The sequence below is a fragment of the Plecotus auritus genome, assembly GCF_963455305.1.
Source record: "Plecotus auritus genome assembly, chromosome: 9".
Lineage (NCBI taxonomy): Eukaryota > Metazoa > Chordata > Mammalia > Chiroptera > Vespertilionidae > Plecotus > Plecotus auritus.
In genome coordinates this window covers 108,344,116-108,366,259 of record NC_137783.1, presented here as the reverse complement: position 1 = coordinate 108,366,259, position 22,144 = coordinate 108,344,116, and the positions used below count along the sequence as shown (strand labels likewise).

Genomic DNA, 22,144 nt, shown 5'->3' with positions numbered 1-22,144 from the left:
ACAAAATACTCATAGCTGACCAATGAAAGCACAATATGTCTAAAACTGTGAGATATAGCAAAAACATACATAGATATTTATAACTGAATATACATAAATATGAGCTAAACATTCAAGAAGCTAGAAAGAGCCAACACCCAAATCCCTCAACTCAAGAAGAAACCAATAAAATAGCTCACAAGTACTTCAATCATTGCTAAAACTAATCACTATTTCTTAAAAAAGACTATTAAAATAGTTTTAAGGGGAGGAGGAGGAGGAGGAGGGGGAGGGGGAGGAGGAGGAGGGAGGAGGAGGAGGAGGAGGAGGAGGAGGAGGAGGAGGAGGAGGAGGAGGAGGAGGAGGAGGGAGAAAAATGGCGGTGGAATACACAGACGTGTTCCGAGCTTTGTCCCAGAGCAGAAAGAAAGAACAGCTGAGGGTCGCATGAGGAGTGTTTGTTGGCAAGTTAAGAGACAGCTAAACTCCAGGAGAAGGTGGGGGACTGCTAGATGGGGTTTCCCTGACCGAGCAGCCCCCACTGCGGCTGGGGCCCTCCTGGAGCTACGGCCTTGGACGCGGAGACTGCACCATCTTGAAAGGGAAAGTGGAGCTTAGGGAAGCCTGAAAATCCACAACTGTGGCACCCACTGAACAGCTGCGAGCCCCAGAACACCGGTCCCCAATTGGCACAAACATGCGGATTCAGAGGAGCTCTACACTCTACCATAGAAAGGTCAGATTTCGCCTGGGATAAGGTGAGGTCTCTGGTCCCGGTGGGAGAGAGAAACACACATTTTGCGGGAGCTGGAGGACCAGGGAAGTCTGTGCCTAGAAAAATCCGTGACTGTTGGGGCTGGCGTGACCTGTGAATGTGGAAGGGGGTCCTCAGAGCTGCTAATAGAAGGGATCTCTGAAAAGCAACCCATTTTGATCTGAGGTGCAGGGACAGCCTAAGAATTTCAAAGGTGTGCTGGCTGCTTAGACTTGCGCGCAGACCCATTGTTCGCACACTTGGGCTTTTTCCTCTTCAAATCCTTGCTTCTGATTACTAAGCCCAATACATAGGATCACCCAGTTGGGGACACCCTGGGAGACTGCAGGGGAAAGTTGTTTTTCTGGAACCTGGGGATCGGAGCAGGGAGTAACCATCGGAGAGCCAGCTCTGAGGCAGCCCACTTCCACAAACTGGTATTGAGTGCCACAGGGAAAGAAGGAGCTAAATACAGGCTAGAGAGGCCAAATAGATCCGGAAGTCAATCCAGAAACACTGCAACCCAGGGGCTCAATCACAAACTGACTCTTGTATAATCAAAAATAAAGGAACACGAGAAATTAAGACACACCGACTGCTTAAAAATCAGGACTGGCTTACAACACTGAGGAGCAGTGGAACGAAGGGAACTGCAATACTGTCCAGACTGAGAAACAGGCGTGCCAAACAGAACAACAGAGGAAGTGAATGACCTTCACTACTCCACATTTTATTATTTTTATTTTTATTTTTTTATTTTCATTTTTTGCATCTTTTACTCAAGAAACTAATTTTTTTCTTTTCTCCTCACTTGATTTTACCTTTTTAATTATTACATTTTTATTTTCAATCAGTATTATTACTACTACTATTTTACCTTTTTTTTTTTAAAAAAGTATTTTATCTTCTCTTTATTTTACTTTGGGATTAGTATCCTACATTCTATTTTCATCTTTCCTTTAGCATCATTTTACTCTATCTCAACTCTACCTTTATGCCATCACTCTCTTCCTAACCTTCCCCTTTTCGCTGTCCTGTTTATCTTACCCCTTTCCTGCTTTAGATTTTCCCTATTCTTTCTGTTTACCCCCTGTTAAAATTTCACCCTACTTATATATCTAATCTCCAATCCCCTGCTCCAAGTCCATACACACCTCTCTCTTCGCTGTCTTAACTATCCAAAAAATTGTTTTTCTCTCTGTCCTTTTGTTGTTGTTTGCTTGAATGTTGATTATATCAAATTTTTATGCTTTTTTGTGAGATTGTTTTGCTTATTCTCTTTTTTGTTTGTTTTTTTGTTTGTTTTTGTTTTTTGCTTCTGTTTTCCCTTGCCTCGCTTGATATTAGTTGGTGTTGTAGTTTGTATTAATTCCCAGGTACTTGTTGCTGGCATTTGCTGGGATTAGTGGTTGTTCTATTGGAGTTTTCTCCCCATATATATAGTTTGTGCCCCTTTCTCTCTTAGTCTCTTTTACTTTTTTTTTTCCTTTTCCCAATTTCATTTTGACACTCCTTTTTTTTTCTTTCTTTTTCCTCTTCTTCTTTCTCTCCTATCCCCTAATTTGCCTTTCTATGGTGGTCACCTTTATTGGAGGTTATTAATATCGTGAATACATTTCTGTTCAGTGCCTTGTGTGTTGTACCTGGTTGTGTTGTATTTTGTGCCTTTAAATCAACGCAGGAGAGAAAGAACTACATAACCAGACATCCGGAGAAGAGAGACCATGGGGAGACAAAGAAACAGCCCGCATATGAAAGAAAAGCAGGCATCACCAGAAAAGGAAGTAAACGAAATGGAGGCAAGCAACCTTCCAGAGAATGAATTCAGAGAAATGGTCATAAGGTGGCTGAAAAGAATGGAAGATAAATTCGACAATATGAGTAAGAACCAAGAGGAAATGAAGAAGAACCAAGAAGAAATGAAAAATGACATCGCTGCTGTAAAGAACTCAATAGAAAGCATCAAGGATAGACTAGAAGAAGCAAAGGACCGCATCAGTGAGCTAGAAGACAAGATGGAAAAAAATACCCAAGTAGAGCAGCTTCTAGAAAAAAAAAGTTAAAAAGCAGGAGGAGAGCCTAAGGGAACTTTGGGACAACACGAAACAAAACAACATCCGCATAATAAGACAGAAGGAAGGCCAAGAGACACATGAAAACATGCTCAAAGTCACTAATTATCCGAGAGATGCAAATCAAAACGACAATGCGATACCATCTCACACCTGTCAGAATGGCTATCATCAACAAATCAACAAATGACAAGTGCTGGCGAGGATGTGGAGAAAAAGGAACCCTCGTGCACTGCTGGTGGGAATGCAGACTGGTGAAGCCACTGTGGAGAACAGTATGGAGTTTCCTCAAAAAACTAAAAATGGAACTCCCATTTGACCCAGTGATCCCACTTCTATGAATATATCCCAAGAAACTAGAAACACGAATCAGAAAGGATATATGCACCCCTATGTTCATAGCAGCACAATTCACCATAGCTAAGATTTGGAAACAGCCTAGGTGCCTGTCAGCAAATGACTGGATCAGAAAACTATGGTATATCTACACAATGGAATACTATGCTGCCATAAAAAAGAAGAAATTCTTACCATTTGTAGCAGCTGGATGGAATTGGAGAACTAATTATGCTAAGTGAAATAAGCCAGTCAATGAGAGAAAAATACCACATGATCGCACTCATTTGTGGATAATAAAAAACATTATAAACTGATGAACAAAAAGATAGATACAGAGGCAGTAAAGCATCAAACGGACTGTCAAATTACAGCGCGAAGGTTAGGGAGAGGTGGGGGAAATAAGAGATCAACCGAAGGACTTACATGCCTGCATATAAGAATAACTAACGGATGCAAAACATTGGGGGGTGAGGGCATGTATGTGAGTGGGGTTGGGGGGGGCAATGGTAAGATATGTACACATATAATACCTTAATAAAAAAAATCTTTAAAAAATAAACAGAAAAAAAAACAGAAGAAAAAAAAAGATTAATATGAACAATAAAATGGCAATAAATACACAATTATCAACAGTAAATTCTAAAAATAAACAAACAAGGAATCTAATAAACAAAATAAACTGATGAATAATATAGAACCAGAGGCATGGAAACATGGAACAGACTGACAAATCTCAGAGGGAAGGAGGGTGTGGGTGGGAAAGAGAGTAACCAAAGAACATATGCATATACCCATGACCTATGGACACAAACAGTAGGATGGTGAAAAAGAATTGGAACAAAAGGCAAATTTGTCCTTATTTGTAGATTGTCCTTATTTGTAGCTAATATAATCAACTACATAGAAAACCCGGCATACTACTAGGATTAACTTTTTTTTTTTTTTTTACAAATCTCAGATTCTTGATAACATTTTTCAAAAAAATATATTTTTTTTTATTAATTTCAGGGAGGAAAGGGAGAGGGAGAGATAGACAGAAGCATCAATGATCAGAGAGAATCATGGATTGGCTGCCTCCTGCACACCCACTACTGGGGATGGAGCCTGCAACTCAGGCATGGGCCCTGACCAGGAATCGAACCGTGACCTCCTGGTTCATAGGTCAATGTTCAATCAGAGCCATGCCGGCTGGGCAGTGTCTTAATTTCTGATTCCCGCCTGATGGGTGGATCCCTTCCCAAAGGCCAGACCAGCAAGAGGCTTCTTTTCTGGCAGAAAGTGCCCATGGGTGTTACAGGATTAATATTAAAGAGTCTTCAAAACTGCTGGAAACAATCTCATCCAGAATACATAAACAATACCAAAAACCATAATGTATTTAGAAAGTAATCTAAAGAAGAATGTAAGTTTTCTTTTATGAAACTGCAACAATGCCCTAGCTTGTTTTGCTCAGTGGTTAGAGCAGGGCCTGTAGACTGAAGGATCTTGAGTTCTATTCCAGTCAAGGACATGTACTTTGGTTTCAGGCTCTATCCCCGGCCCCGGTTGGGGTGCATGCTGGATGAAACCTATTGATATGTCTCTCTCACATTGATGTTTCCCTTTCTGTTTCTTTCTCTTCCCCCCCCTCCCTCCCTCCCTTCCACTCTCTCTAAAAATCAATGAAAAAAAATATCCTCGGGTGAGGATTAACTACAACAATAAAAAATTCCAACAGGACAGAATGGAGCTCCTGCATATATGTGAATTTATATATGACAGAAGCGGCATGTTATACCAATAGAAGAAAGGATGGATTAATAGAACATGCTGGGAAAACTGGTCTTCTCTATAAGAAGAAAAATAAAATTAGATTTCTTCTGCACACAATACATACAACTCCGAAAGGATTAAAAATCTACATGTGAAAGGTAAACATGAGGAAAATTATATAAATGTTATCTTAAAGCACATAATTGGTAGAGTGAAATGACATATATTAAAGACACTAGCATGGATATCATCAACAGGGAGGGTAGGAATGGGGTAAAAGAGGAAGAAGGAAAAATAAACAAAATAAGTATCTTGTTAGTGGTAATGATAAGAGAAAGCCATGGACTGAGGAGTTTGAGTATTTAATTTTGTTGGCCTAAGGTTAACAAAGAGCAGGTAGGTTTCAATCATCTAAAGCAGTGGTCGGCAAACTCATTAGTCAACAGAGCCAAATATCAATAGTACAACGATTGAAATTTCTTTTGAGAGCCAAATTTTTTAAACTTAAACTTCTTCTAACGCTACTTCTTCAAAACAGACTCGCCCAGGCTGTGGTATTTTGTGGAAGAGCCACACTCAAGGGGCCAAAGAGCCGCATGTGGCTCGCGAGCCGCAGTTTGCTGACCACTGATCTAAAGGATATCAAAGGAATATAAAAACACACATAAATTATACCATATACAGAGATTGAAAAGCTTTTTCTAAACCTTGTCAGTACTTAATAGCAATAGAATCCTATCTCTAGGTAAAACTATCCATGTCTTAGCTTTTAAACTTTCCCTTTCTGTATCCATATGTGCTAAATTCTGGAAATATACCTCAGTTCCACTTTCCTTACTGAAAGAGAAAAGGCAGTGTTTTGTTTTTCTTCACAGGAAGGAAAGGAGCTAGTGTAATTAACAGCACACTTTTGCCCAAGTCAATGAGTATCAGTTGGCTAAATTTGAGAGACATTTTCCAATTTAAATACTATAACAAACTTATAGTTTTATGCCCTGGCTACTTTAATAATAACCATAGCATTCATTTCCTGTACAGGTACCTTTGAAATAGAGAGTAACTTGGTTCAATTTTAACATGAATATATCTATTTGATTTCATAGTATACCAGGGGTTGGGAAAGCTGAAAGCATATTGACATACCAATTCTTTTATTCGTTTTCTGTGTCTACTATGTGGATTGTTCAAATGACTGGTAAGATCAAATATTGTTGGTATTGCATTATCTCGAAGAACTGTCCTATAAGGACTCTGAAAAAGAAAAATGTGTTAATTCAGAGCTAGTCCTTAAGAATATATTACATATAAATAAAATTCTACATTAATGATTTTTCCAGTACTCCTTCAACTCCAGCTCTAAAGTATAGAGAGACCTGAAGAATTGATAGTGTCAATCCAAATCAGCTTATTATTTCTAGCTCTTTTCATATTTGCCCTTTTGGTAATCATACTATTATAAATTAGGGAATTGAATTAATGATATGCATAAAAAGTAAAATGTATTTGCATATTGCATATCCTATATAATAAATGGCTAATATGCAATTCGACCAAATGGCAGAACGACCAGTCGCTATGATGCACACTGAGCACCAGGGGGCAGACGCTCAATGCAGGAGCTGCCCCCTGGTGGTCAGTGCACTCCCATAGGGGGAGTGCCGCTCAGCCAGAAGCCAGGCTTACGGCTGGCCTGGCGAGCGCAGTGGCGGTGGCGGCAGCCTCTCCTGCCTCCATGGCAGCACTAAGGATGTCCCCTGAGGGCTCCTGGACTGCGAGAGGGTGCAGGCTGAGCTGAGGGACACCCTCTCACCCCGAGTGCTCAAATTTCATGCACCGGGCCTCTAGTATATATATATATATAAATATTTCTAACTCAGAATCCCAGCTATTTTATCTATTCTGTTTTTCCATGAGCCCACTCAATCTATAGTAGGCACAAAAGTTTCTAAGAAAATCTAGTGCATGTTCTATAATAAGTTTTCCCTCCTTTACCTGTGTTCAGTCCATTTTTGCTATTATTTCTGAGAGGCACAATGAAATAATATTGGACTGGGACACATGAGACTTAGAAACTAGTCCAAACTCTAACAGTGATTCACCATATATAGTATATAATACATATAATACTTTCCCTTTTTAGACCTCAGTTCCTTTCTGAATAAAATTCAGGCATTGAACTAGATCCATATTTCCAAAAAATGAAAATGTTCAGATACTAATGATCAAAATGCTTGCCATTTCAGTTATGCCATCTGTACTTTTACACAATCTACCCACTTTTTTAGTTAACATTGTATTAAGCAATAAAAATTACAAAATAATGGTTTGATGGGCTGGTTATATTTTTAACACATTAAAAAACTTCTAAAATAAAAAGTGATGCATGTGCCACCTGAAATCACTCATACCCCAGTGATATCCTATATAATGAAAGGCCAATATGCAAATTGTCCCCTCGGGAGTTCGACCGACAGGGAGTTTGACTGCTCACTATGACGTGCGCTGACCACCAGGGGGCGGCCAGCTGGCAGCCAGCAGCTGGGGAAGGAAGGGCCCAATAGGCCCTGATCGCCAGTCAGGCCTAGGGACCCTACCTGTGCACGAATTTCGTGCACCGGGCCTGTGTGTGTGTGTGTGTGTGTGTGTGTGTGTGTGTGTGTACGTACACACACACACACAATCACACTTTGCAAACACTGAAATAGGTACTTCTAAATCCCCTTATAATTCAGATGTTCTTATTGAAGAATGACTATGCTCTATTCTAATTCCTATTAATGCAACCCAACCTGGCTAAAAGCTAGATGCATACTTTGATGAAGACAGTTTTCACAGCCAGCCCAAAGGAAGTCAGGTGGGACAAGAAGTTTATTAAGAGGCAGAAAAGCAGATGGATAACTGCTACTACATTCCCTCCCAGCTCATCCAGAGAAGCAGTGTCAATAATTTCTTCCCAAATTTGCACTGATAAAGACACTTCATTTTAAAAAGCTTTCTCCAGAGCAGTGATTGTTTCAAAGCTGACTATTAAAGCCTGGTCAAAATATATGCCAAACAAAAATAACTTCTATATTTTTACCCAGGGAAGGAAGGTTAGAAAGATATAAAGGAAAGTACAGTTTACTCTTGAAAAACATGGAATTAAACTGCACAGGTACACTTACATGTGGATTTTTTTCAATAAGTATTGCAAATGTATTTTCTTAAGCTTATTTTATTGTAAGAATACAGTATATAATAAATATAACACACAAAATGTGTTACTTTTTTATTTATGTTATCAGAAAGGATTCCCAGTCAAAAGTAGGCTATAAGTTTTCAGAGAATCAAAGTTATACACAGATTTTCAACTGCGTGGGGTATTAGCACCACCAACCTCTGTGTTATTCAAAGGTCAATTCTATATAACTAAAGAAAACACACTACCTTGGGTTTTATCCAAAGAGCTGTTAAACACTTTATCTGGGAAGAATTTCTATTCAGGTTCAGTATTTTCTAGTTCAATCCCATGCCTCATAAAAAACACACAAAAGAAAACCTCTTTCTTTTCTTTTTTAAAAAGTTTATTTAGAAAGTTACAGAGGTAGTAGAAGTGAGCCAGCTGGGCTGCATAGCCTCAGGAAACAAGTTACAGAAGCAAAAGAAGGGCCCTTGGAGCTTAGGAGAGAGAAAGGCAAAGGTGGTACACCTGGGGGGAAGAGGAGAAAGGCAGGCGAGCTCCTGAGAGGGGGAGCACCTCAAAATCTATTTCTTAATGATACCCAGCTTCTAATGCTGGGCCAATTATCCCGACTCTACTATGAAGTCTGAATCAGGGATTGATTCAGGACACAGTCATTGAAGGGAGCAAAAGCTATACAATACCCAAAGCATCTCATCTTTCCCACTTAGTAATCTTCTCAAAAAGTAAGCATACACGCATACAGAATCAACTCTTGGTATCACCAATTATTACATAAGGAGAGGAGGGATAAAACATTCTAATACATGTTTAAAATTCAAATTCATTTGCTATCAAAAATATTAAAGACCAGAAAACAATATATAGAAAACATGCAACTTTTAATACATATTTATCTATAAGTATGTATGCCTAAAAGGGCTATATTCAATTAATGTGTTTGATCATTTTAATGCAGTATCAAGATTTAATCTTTAACTGCTGAATTAAGGTTTGAGTATAAAGCAATGATCTTACTCTAGCATTAAAGTTAACACTTGGCTTTGGTTGAACTAGCCATGAATGTTTACTAATAAGACTTTAAATGCCAAATTAATGAAGTTAATACTCGTAAATATTTGAATACAGATCGTAGGCAATCCAGCTTTTAATAGCAATACCTTCTAAATAAGTTTAAAAAATTCTCACATTTGAATTAATTTATTCAAGATTGAAGATTCATGTGGAAGTTTAAAGAGCAAGTTTATTCATTGACTAAACAAGAATATGAGAATAAACTGTTAAATTTCTCATATTAATCTTGTTGGAATTATCTAATTAAGAGACCATATTTATTACTAAAATAAAAACATAAAAATGCATAAGGCTTGTGTATTTAAAATAATAATTTGGGACTGTTTTACGTATTGTCAAAAACATAAAAGTAGTTTGCCTTTTAACATAGTAAATCTCTTATTTTGGTTGGTCATGACTATTATTACCCTCTTAACAAAGCAAGGCAAAATTATTCCTCAAATATTTTGTGATTAAACTGTTGAACCGGAATTGGCTCACCTCCCAATGACTTCACAAGTATCTGCTTCAAATAATTTTGAGAAATAAATAACCCAATCATTCTTTAGTTTTCTGGTGCCTCTGCAAAATGTATCTGAAAAAAATACCAAAATAAATTCTGCATAACAATATATAGTGCACCTTAAATATCAAGTTTATATCTATCCCAAAATCTGGGATGATACATTAGCTATACCTAAATAAGAATATATGTATTATTTAATAAAACTGTCTTCCTAACTAGTTTTTAGTGTTTCAAGTCTACTCCATTTCAATCAAATCTGCCCTATGCATGCCCTTTATGAATCCTACCAATAGAAATAAAGAGGGTTAAAAATCTTAGACCTCAGGAATTATCATGTCTAATCTCATTAGAAATTGGGGCTCAATAGGGAAAGTGACTTGGCCAAAATAAAAGTTAACAGTTATTAGTAGTAAGAGAGATCCAGGTCTTAATATAAAATTGCAAATTATTGATGGAAATGTTTTTTTACATTAATTGTATGATCTGCTTCCTGTTGGTTCTAACAGTACTTAAAAAAACAAATACATGAAAACAAAGAGCTCCATTCCTCGAAGAAGATTTTACTCATAAAAAAGCTCTAGAGAAGCTGCTCCAAATAAAAACACCAACTTTATCTTAAATAAATGTACACTTTCATAATAGCTTAAAAATTGTCTGAAGGCTACACAGGAAGTTTACAAGTGGTTAGTCAGCTCCAAATCTGTCTTCATCTTAAAAAAAAAAAATATAGTGGAGGGGTATAAAGATACCCTCCAACATTGATAAAGATTTACACTTCCAACCAGAGACTGAATGAGTGAGAGAGAAAACAAAAACCAAGTCCTTCTATTACTTACAGTTCTACAGATCATAGAGGTCTCAAAGTGTTTGGCACATAATCGATAATGTTTATTTAGTTGATCAGGTGTTTTATCTTCTAAGTCTGCTCTCCTACAATTTTCCACCCACTTCTGGCATCTATAAATAAAACCAAAATACAATTATGGAATATGAGCTCAACGTTTAAATTTCAGCATTTAGTTTCAAGGCAAATAATATTATGGACCATGGATTCCTGGTCCCCTCTACCCACAGAACATAACATAATTTAGTGAAGTTGATTAATAACAAAAATGAGAGCTGGAAGAAACCTTAGATATCATTTAATGCATTTAATTACAGACATGATTAAGAATTAACTTGCTAAGAGTCATGTACAAAATCAGCAGCAAAAATGAACTTAAACCCCCGTCTTTTAAATCCCAGGACTCCAAGCATCAGAGAGGATTCAATCACACCAGCAGTACAAATAAAAAGTTGCACACCATAAGATGAATAGCCTAACATTCCCCTCAGGATTTCAACTTAAACAAGCATATAAAGCAACACTGCCATTGTAGAAAATTAGTAAGTAAATGTTTAATAAATAACTACAGTTTCTTATGGAAGCATGACAGTCTTACTACTAAAATGATTTATTAATTACAATGATATGCACAGACTAGATTTCAAGCTCCATGAATGCAGGGATTGCGTCTACACAATCTAGTTCACAGAAGGTGTTGAATATAGTGAACAAGACAAAGTCCATGCCTTCTTAGTGCTTAAATATCTGCAGAAAAACAAATAATAAACACTAATAATGAGCCAGACACTGTTCTAAGTCCTTTCCAAATTATTATTATCCCTTTTGTGCAGAAGAAGAAATGAAGGCACAGAAATGTTAAGTAATTGGCTAAAGGTAACAACTAGATCTTTCTTGCATTCCTCAAATTTCTAGGAATAAAATTCTGCCATGAATAGTGCCACAAATTTGGAAACATTTATAATTATATCATAGTATTTTTTCTTACGTCTCAACATCACAATTCACCCCTCCACACACACTTTCTAACACTAATTCCCTCTTTCTCAATATATAACATTAAAACCATGGTGAAATGTTGGTTATCTAACCTAAACTAAAATTATATCTAAATTGTGCAGAATTTTATTCAGCCAAGAAGCGTTACTACTTACAATAATGATGCCTAAGATGTCTGTATTTTAATCATATAGCTACGTAATTGTGCAATATGATTATAAGCATTTCACGTTTCAATAGTATTTGGTATAAAAACTTTTTCACGGTAAGTTGCCATACTCACACAAGTTTGTTTTTAAATTATTATATCTCTGAAGACCTTCCACACAGAAGCCTACTGTACGTATTATCTCTGAACTAAGTTGAGACAGCTTTCTGATATCAAGAGCACTCAAATTCAGTACACTTATGTCTTCCATATTAAATACCTAGAGGTAAATCTAGTGCAAGACCTCTAATAGAAAACAAATTTTTAAATAAATAAATGGGATATACAAGTTCATGGATTGGTATACGGAATTGTAAAGATATCAATTCTCCCTAAACTGGTATACTGATTTAATACAATCAAAATCCCAACAAGTTCTTTTGTGCATTTGTGTGTGTGTTTGAGAGAGAGACGACAAAATGATTCTAAAACTTTTTATACAGAAATCCAAAGGCCCAAGAGTAGTCAAAACAATCTTGAAAAAAGAAAGCTAAAAAAATCCACACCAGATATTAAAACTCATTATAAAGCTTATTAAGACAGTGTGTTATTGACATAGGATAAAACAACAGAACAAAATGGAGAGCTATGGATACTTAAGACAAAAGTACCTAGGCACAGCAATAAAGACAACTTCTTAATAGTACTGAGTCAGTAAAGAATCTTGACCCCTATTTTTACACCATATATACAAAAAACATATTCCAAATGAATTATCGACATAAATATGAAAAGTAAAACAATAAAACTTCTAAAAGACAACAAAGGAGACTATCTTCTTTACCTTGTAATAGACAAAGATCTCTTAAAGGCAACAGAGCACTCAAAAAGAAAAGATGAATTAGGCTACTTTCAAGATAATAACTGTTCATTAAAAGAAATAATTTAAGAGTGAAATGCAATCCACAAAATGGAAGAAGGTATCTGCAATACATATACCCAACAATGAACTCATATCCAAAATATACATGAAGAACTCCTACAAATAAACCAGACAACCCAAGGTAAAAACAGACAAGAGACTTGAACAGGCAATTTGCAATTATTCAGATGGCCGATACACAACAAAATGTTACTACATACCCAGAAGAATGACTACAGTGTAAAAGAGATAATACCAAATATTGATGAGAGGTGGCACAACTCAGCCTATCAACAGTAGAAAGGAATAATATTTGGCAAAGGGAATGAATGAGCTTAGCTAGATCTCACAAACATAATGTTGAATAAAACAAACCAGGCATGCATACTATGTGATTCCTTTTATATTAAATTCAAGAATAGATAAAACTTAACTATGGTGATTGTGCAGATAAGAGTTAATAGAGCAAGCCTGAGATTGCTATCCTTAGAAAGGCTTGCTTATAAGATTGGCTATTTGGCTAGTATCTGGGTACTTGGCTGCTAAATAGTTTCCTACACTGACATAAAACTTGCCCTAACTCGGCCATGGCCGGGTTGCTCAGTTGGTTGGAGCGCCATCCTGATATGCCAAAGTTGCAGGTTCAATCCCTGGTCAGGGCACATACAAGGATCAAGCAATGAATGCATAAATAAGTGAAACAACAAATCAACGCTTCTCTCTCCCCCCTCCCTCCCTTCCTCTCTCTCTAAAATCAATTGTTTAAAAATTGCCTTAACTAATAAGGTGGCAATTATTAGTTATATAAAAAACCTGCCTTCTGGGAGTCTGGAACTTTAGTATATGCTAGGCAGAGTGTCTATGTGACCAGACTCCAATAAAATCTTCAGGCGCTGGGTCTCTAATGGGCAGATGCTGCATTTTTATTGCTGCATGTTGCTGCATTTTTATTGCTGAGAGAAGTGGGCTCTGTGTGACCCATCCCGCCAAGGGAGGGAACTGTGTCTTTCTCCCCTTATGATCTGATGTGTGTTCCTACTACACTGCTGTAATAAGTCTTAGCTGTGAGTAGTACAGCTATATACTGAGTCACACGGTCAATCTCTGAATAAGGGGGTGGCTTTGGAAACACCCAACACAGTGATGATAGAATAGTGGATACATTTAGGGAGGGGTAACAATTAGGAGTGGGCAAAAAGGAGGCTTTCTGAGGTGCTGGTAATGTTCCATATCTAGAACTTTAGGAGGTATGTTCATTCAGTAAAAATTCATCAAGTTCTAGACTACCATTTTTGCACTTTTCTCTATGCATGTCATCCTATATAATAAAGAGGTAATATGCAAATTGACCATCACTTCAACACACAAGATGGCCACCCCCATGTGGTCAAACATGGCTGCCCCCATGTGGCCACAAGATGGCTGGCAGGCAAGGGCAGTTAGGGGTGACTGGGCCAGCAGATGAGGGCAGTTGGGGGCAACCAGACCTGCAGGGGAGGGCAGTGGGGGGAACCAGCCCTGCAGGGGAGGGTAGTTGGGAGGGACAAGGCTTGCAGGGGAGGACAGTTGGGGGGGACCTAGGCCTACAGAGGACAGTTGGGGGGAACCGGCCCTGAAGGGGAGGGCAGTGGGGGGAACCAGGCCTTTAAGGGAGGACAGTTAGGGGCGACCAGGCCAACAGGGAAGGGCATCTAGGGGTGACTGGGCCAGCAGGGCAGTTGGGGATGACCAGGCTGGTAGGAGAGGGCAGTTAGGGGCGACCAGGCTGTGACCAGGCTGGCAAGGGAGGGCAGTTAGAGGTGACTGGGCCAGCTGGGGAGGGCAGTTGGGGGCAACCAGGCCTGCAGGGGAGGACAGTTAGGGGTGACCAGGCCAGCAGGGGAGGAAAGTTAGGGGCAACCAGGCTGGCAAGGGAGGGAAGTTAGGGGTGACTGGGCCAGCAGGGGAGGGCAGTTGGCGACGACCAGGCCTGCAGGGGAGGACAGTTAGGGGTGACCAGGCCTGCAGGGGAGGGCAGTTGGGGGTGACCAGGCCTGCAGGGGAGCAATTAGGCATTGATCAGGCTGGCAGCAGAGTGGCTAGGGGGAATCAGGCAGGCAGGTGAGCGGTTGAGAGCATGCAGTCCTGGATTGTGAGAGGGATGTCTGACTGCCGGTGGGATTGGGCCTAAACGGGCAGTCGGACATCCCTCAAAGGGTCCCAGATTGGGGAGGGTGCAGGCTGGGCTAAGGGACACCCCCCCCCCGTGCACGAATTTTGTGCACCAGGCCTCTAGTATATCAATAAAACAACTTCCCCTTCTCTTCAATAACCAACTAATCTAATGTGTGTGAAGCCTGACAGTGAAGTCAGACCACTGGGGAGTTGTTTGATATGTTAATAATATTCTATATATTTTTTAATCCAGGAAAAAGTTTCATGGCATGGACATGTCACTCTGAAAATCCAACAAGCCATACATTTATAATTTGCAATCTTCTTTGTATATGTTTTATATTAATAGTTATAAAACAATAAATCTTTCTTACATACATACATATAATACTTACATACCTGTATATCTATATATATAAAAGGCTAATATGCTAAGTGTCCCTCCGACCATCCGACCGGTCGCTATGACACACACTGACCACCATGGGGCAGACACTCAACGCAGGAGCTGCCATGACATGCACTGGCCATTTATGAGAAATGGCCACGTGGACATGGCACTGACAAAGCAATACTCAGCTTCCCCCAAGTGGGATACAGGCACAGCCACCACCCCTGAGTGACAGCCCACCAAGTCGCAGCTGACGCTGCCAAGACCCCATGGCACAAAATGTGGCCCACAGCCCAGCCCAGCCCAGAAACGGTGGCTGTAGGCGCCAGGTAATGACAGCAAGTAGCAACGCCTGGCTTCCTCTCCCTAGTGACTAGCCTCTTTGGAGTTTCTTCAGCCCAGGAACAGGACTTGCTTTATAGCCAGGTGCAAACATTTTACACTTTAACCAAAGGTCTGTGAAGCGATTTCACATGCCTCATCTCATTTGATCCTCACAGAAGTCCTGGAGTAGGTAGATAGGAGACTCGGTAGAATCCTATTTTCTTTTCATTAGCCGGAAAACAGAGATTTCCAAAGTTTAGAAACTTGACCCGAATGAAAAGAAGAAATGGTGAAACTTGAAAATGACTTCAGGTTTTCTCACAACACAGAATATAATCAAACACTGCTACTGTTAAATATTCCACCCTTTGTTCTCCCTGTGTGATGTACAATAATAATCTGCTTCATGTTGATATTTACTAAGTGTACTGGTTAACAATGTGGATTTCATAATCAAAGAAAACACAATAATTTCAAGAGAAACATCAAAAGTGCTTTATTCAAAGTAATGTCCATTGCTAGCTACACATTTCCCCCACCTTCCAGGTAATTTGTGGATACTGTCCCAATAGAACTTTTCTTGTTTTGAGGCAAACCATTCAGAGACCCAATTTTCCACTTCTTCGTACATTTTGAAGTGCTGCTCAGAAAGTGCCATCGATCGGAACAAGTGGTAATCTGAAGGAGCAAGGTCTGGTGAATACAGCCGGTGGGTTAATACTTCCCAGGCATGACCTTTTAACATGTCTTTAACTGGTTTTGAAGTGTGTGATGGTGCGTCATCATGAAGCAAAATTACTTTGCCATGTCTTCTGGCACATTCTGGTCGTTTCATGATCAAAGTGTGGTTCAAATTGATTATTTGTTGTCAGTAGTGATCAGTATTAACAGTTTCACCTGGTTTTAGAAGCTCATAATACACCACACCTTCCTGATCCCACCAAACACAGAGCAATGTGTTTCCAAAGCGATTTGGCCTTGCAGTCGATATTGATGGATGACCTGGATCAACCCATGATTTTGTGCATTTGGGATTCTCAAAATAAGTCCACTTTTCATCGCCAGTCACAATTTGATGCAAAAAAGACTTTCTTTCGTGCCACTGAAGCAACATTTTACTGATGACTTTTCAGCTTTCCACTTGTCTTTCGTTCAGTTGATGTGGCACCCATTTTCCTTCCTTTAAAATCTTTCCCATTGCTTGTAAACAACCAGAAATTGTTTGCTGAGCAATGTTTAATCTTTCTGCAAGTTGTTTTTGACACGCATCTTCACCCAATAATGCTTGTAATTGTTGGTCTTCAAACTTTTTCAGTTGATCTGGACATTCTTTGTCTTTCACATCGAAATCATCACTTTTAAAGTGTTTAAACCAGCGTTCACAAATATCTTGAAATGGAGCATGTTCACCATAAGCTTCCCAACGTATTCAGCAGCACTTTTCTTCAAAATAATGAATTAAAACTTCCCGCAAATGCTCTTTTTTTTGGCATGAAATTTGACATTTTTAAGCGTAAAAATATCTATGATGTTAACACCTTCACAAAACTTGACATATGAAGTTTTGAGGCTTGTTGTCAATACAACAAAAGAGCATACATATCAAATCGCATGTATATCAACATATGTATAACTCCATCTATTGAAAAAAATGCGCAATATTAACCGGTACACCTAGTATTGCTGTGTTGCTGACAATTACCTGAAAGAGAAGGTGGGGTGCTTCATTGGGCTGGAAAAAGTTTAGCTAAATCAGAAAGCAGGTCTAGTTAAGCAAGTCTATCTATATCTATATACATAAAGCTCTCACTGGCGCCAATCGCACACATGAGTTTCCATCTGGCATTGTCGATCGTGAGTTTGGTTGACCCTTCTATTATAGAGAAAGGGCGAATAGCGATATTAAAATATTGCTTTTAATTAATTTCCTTTCAGTGTGCATGAATTCATGCACCGGGCCTCTAGTATACATACATATATACCATCACACACACACTTATATCATCATCTCTCAATTGCAGTTTTTTTAAATCAATGTTGCTCCTTTCCTAGCTCTCTCTGTCCCATGCCCTGTATTCCAGACTCTGTCATACTTTCCTTTAACAGAATGGAATGACTCCGCAAATTCATCTACTTCCAAATTGATCTTTTGTTCTTCTCTAACCCCTTCTCCCTGCTGCAGAGTAAAGGTTTTAAAAAGCTTGTATAGGAATGTCTTTCCCTGCTTATAATCTTTTGTGGCTTCTCATTACTCTTAGAATAAAAACCAACTCCTCACATGTCTTACAAGACCCTGCACAATTTGTACCTTGTCCACCATCCCACCCTATCACACCACCCTTCCACTCTCTCTGCCTTCCTCACAGGCCTTCAGTTTCATGAATGCACTGTGGTCATTTCTATTCTAGGGCTGTTCCCCATGCTGTTTATTCAGCCTAGTATCCTCTTTATTACTTTTTCACTTCTTTTGCATTGGAAAGCCTGTGCAAAGATCACCCCTCAGATCTTAGCTTACATGTCATTTCTTGATAGAAACTTTCCCTGATTCAGATGTGTATCCATATGTGTGTGTAGATGCGTATGTATATACACACACACAGGTAAGTAAGCCTCCCCCGCCTCACTTCTCTGTATATGGTCTCTCAACATCCTAAATGTATCCTACCAGTTTATTACCATCAGTATAAACATATCCTAGTATCTCCCATCTTAAAAACTTCCTTATCCCTCATACTCTACATAGCAAAACTAATTAGAGTCCATTTTCATTGTATCCACTTTCTTATCTCACATTCTTGACTCAAGGCTTCTGCTTTTATCCCTTTTCCACTGAAACTGCTCAACATTATCAATGACTTCCATCCTGCCAAATCCAATGGTCACTTTCTATCTTAATTTTTTTCCTTCAATGATCTCCTACTAATATGTCACATTTCTAAAAACATATTCCAAGGACCATTTTTTAAAAAAAGGTTTAATGGCCAAATAATTTTGAGTAATAGTACATATTTATCCTACTTTTGGGGTTTTAGATATTCCTGTGGGATCGTGAACAAAGTAGCTAACCTCTCTGTGTCTGCTTTGGTTATCTGAAGCAAGGACTATCTCAAAATTGACTGCAAGTGTTATATGAAACAACGTACATAAAACACATAGAATATAAAGTGTTCTATAAGAAGTTTTATTATTGCAACTCACAGCATTGTTTGAAGGATTAAATGAGATGCTATGAAAGTACTTTAAGATCATATTTTAGCCCTAGCCAGTTTGGCGTAGTGGATAGAGCGTCGGCTTGCAGACTGAAGGGTCCCGGGTTTGACTCTGGTCAAGGGGACATGCCCAGGTTGTGGGCTCAATCCCTGGGGGGGAGGGGTGTGCAGGAGGCAGCCGATCAATGATTCTCTCTCATCATTGATGTTTCTCTCTCCCTCTCCCTCTCCCTTCCTCTCTGAAATCAATAAAGATACATATTTTTTTAAAAAGATATTTTATAGAAACATTTCTCAAACTTCATAGTTTCAGGAACCTTTTACATTCTTAAATTATTGAGGACCTAAAGAGCTTTTTTTGTTTATGTGGATTTTATCTATCAATACTTGTAATTATAGAAATTAAAACTGAGACAAACTTAATACTTATTCATCCCATTACATGTTAACGAAGATAACATTCTAATGAAAAATAACCGTATTTTCCAAAACAAACAAAAAAACACTTACTGAAAATGTTCTGTTAGTTTAGTGAAAAGAATTGCATTGATTTACATCTCTCCAAAACTCTAATGTCAGGCTTAATAGAAGATAGCTAGATTCCCACATCTGCTTTTATACTTAATCTGCTGCCATATATTGTTTTGGTTGACTATATAGAGAAAATCTGGTGTCACACTGAGATGCAGCTTAAAAGGTGACTAGCCCTGGCCAATGATGCTCACTGGTTAGAGCACCGGCCTGCAAACCAAAGGGTTTCAGGTTCGTTCTCCAGCTGCGGTAGGGGAAAGTACAGGAGGAAACCAATCGATGTGTTTCTCTCACACCAATGTTTCTTTCTCTCTCTCCCACTCCCCACCCCATACCCCCTTGGGTGAGGATTAACAAAAATAAGTTAAAAGGTTATTAAAATATTAGAGGCCCGGTGCACAACATTCGTGAATTGGGGGTGGGGGGGGCCGTGCACGCGCACATCACTCAGTCCGGCCTGCGCCCTCTTACCCTCTCACAGTCTGGGACCGGGGAGTGGGCCTAAGCCAGCAGGCGAACAACACCCGAGGGGTCCTTAGCGCTGCCACGGAAGCAGGAGAGGTTCCCGCAACCAACACTGCTCTCACCAGCCGTGAGCCCAGCTTCTGGCTGAGCAGCGCTCCCCATGGGAGCGCACTGACCACCAGGAGGCAGCTCCTGCATTAAGCGTCTGCTCCCTAGTGGTCAGTGCGTATCATAGCAACCGATAGTTCCGCCACTCGGTTGATTTGCATATTAGCCTTTTATTATATAGGATTCCTCCTTTTCCACAAAACTGTGGATGTTCTTATTAGATACCACAGTAAAACTCCACCAAAAATCTTTCTTAAAGATTAGTTGCAATGTGGAATCTGAAACCAGACCAATGAGCTTTTCACACTCTGTGGTTACAATAAAGTCCATTGGTCTATCTTGTACTTTGAATATAGCTTTTTCCATGCAAGTCTTTGTAAAATTATGAATTGGTCAATTTGGAAAATACTGAGTTATGCAGACCATCTAAATGGTAACACATTTCATTATCCTATCTAATAAAAGGGTAATATGCAAATTAACCACCACTCAGTCACAAAGACAGCGGTGCCCATAGCGGCATGGGTGCTGGACACTGGTGGCGTCGCCCTGGCAACAAGCCCCAGCGTCCCGTGCACCCCGGCTCGTGGAGGGAGGGAGGGAGGGCAGGCCTCTAGCCAGAGGCCGGCCGGGACATGGGACACTGGTGTCGTTGCAGGCTGGGCTGAGGGACCCGCCCGAGCCCCCCCCTCCCCACCGTGCATGAATTTCATGCACCGGGCCTCTAGTACAATATATTTTAAAAGTCATAACTATCAATATCACCATTGATCTCATCAGAATAGTCCTGTTAAGTATTAGAGAGCTGTCAAGTTCAAGGAGGTGCATATGTTTTTTCCAAATTTCTATTTTTGCTTGAGTGCTTGATATCAGTTGTTTTCTTTGGAGTGACAGGCTTATTACATTAATTTCTGAGAAAATGTCTACTAAACACCTACATTTGAATAATCATACTTAGAAAATTTTAGAAAACACATTATATAATTATTAGAGCAATGATGTTATTATATAATATATAGCCCCTGAAATACTCCACTGTATACTTTTGAGAGAATGAGCATGAAAAGGCAAATAATGACAGTGTTACTATAAAAATAGTTTTTACCTTGGGATTCTTTGAAAGGGTCTTGGGAACTCTTCATGAGTGTTTGGAAAACCACTGTTTAACATTTTACAGCCCTCAATTACCTTTAAATTGCTAAAAAAATCTTGGAAGATCTCACCACTTTAGGGATGAGGAGGAGAAGAGGGCTTCTTCAATTGCCCAACTCACTCTTAATAGGAGCAATTCAGTTAGGTCTACTTGCACCTTCTCACTTGTTCTGGGGATGAGCCACCGTGAATGATCCCCAGGCTCCCGTTAAGCATTGGCATTAGTCAAGCCATTCTGGAGAAATCAAATTTTGGCCCATTGTTTGTTTGTTTTTTAACTTTAATTTTAGGTAATCTATGACCTCCCTGCCATTGCCCTAAGTGATTTGATTCTATCCTATCTAATAAAAGAGTAATATGCAAATTAACCATCACTCCGTCACAAAGATGGCGGCACCCATAGCCACAAGATGGCGGCACCCAGTCCCCTCAGTCCCGCCGCTGGAGTGTCCAGGCCTGTCGGCCAGGCAGGGGGCGGCGGGGGTGGGAGGGGGTGAGTGGCAAGGCTGGAGTGTCTGGGCCTGTCGGCCTGGCTGGGGGTCACAGGGACCAAGTGGCGAGGCTGGATCCACCCCCTCTGACGGCAGATCCAGCCTCGCCACTCCACTGCTGCTGGAGTGTCCAGGCCTGTCTGCCTGGCCAGGGGTCGCGGGGACCAAGTGGCGAGCAGGCTGTCAGTGGGGGTCAGTTGGGGGTGATCAGGACAGTGGAGGGGGGGGGGCAGTTTGACGTGAGCAGGTCAGCAGGGGGGCAGTTGGGGATGAGCAGGCCAGTGGGGAGGGCAGGTGGGGGCGAGCAGGCCAGCAGGGGGGGCAGTTGGGGGCAAGCATGCTGGCACGGGGGGCAGTTGGGGATGATCAGGCTGGTGGGGGGCATTTGGGGGCAAGCAGGCTGGCGGCAGGGAGCAGTTGGGGGCAAGCAGGCCGGCAGGCAGAGTGGTTAGGGGCAATCAGGCAGGCAGGCAGGTGAGCGGTTAAGAGCCAGCAGTCCTGGATTGTGAGAGGGATGTCCGACTGCCTGTTTAGGCCCAATCCCTGTAAACTGGCAGTCAGACATCCTTCGAGGGGTCCCAGGTTGGAGAGGGTGCAGGCTGGGCTGAGGGACACCCCCCCATTGTGCACAAATTTCATGCACCGGACCACTAGTTATTTAATATTAAAAGGAAGGGCACATTAATGCCACTTTTTCTAAACTGGTAAGAGCTATTATGGTATGAAATTCCACATTGTGTCCTTTATTAA

At 40.1% G+C, this 22,144-nt stretch overlaps 1 protein-coding gene across 1 annotated transcript in view; it reads right to left on the bottom strand.

Moving 5' to 3' along the window:
* THAP12 (THAP domain containing 12) overlaps positions 1–22,144 on the bottom strand; it is a 34,186-nt gene that overhangs the window by 6,006 nt on the left and 6,036 nt on the right. The window contains exons 2-3 of the mRNA XM_080643246.1: positions 10,493–10,613; positions 6,040–6,147 (exon numbers count right to left, since the gene is read on the bottom strand). Of these exons, the coding sequence (XP_080499372.1) occupies positions 6,040–6,147; positions 10,493–10,613 (229 nt within the window). The remainder of the gene's footprint in view (positions 1–6,039; positions 6,148–10,492; positions 10,614–22,144) is intronic.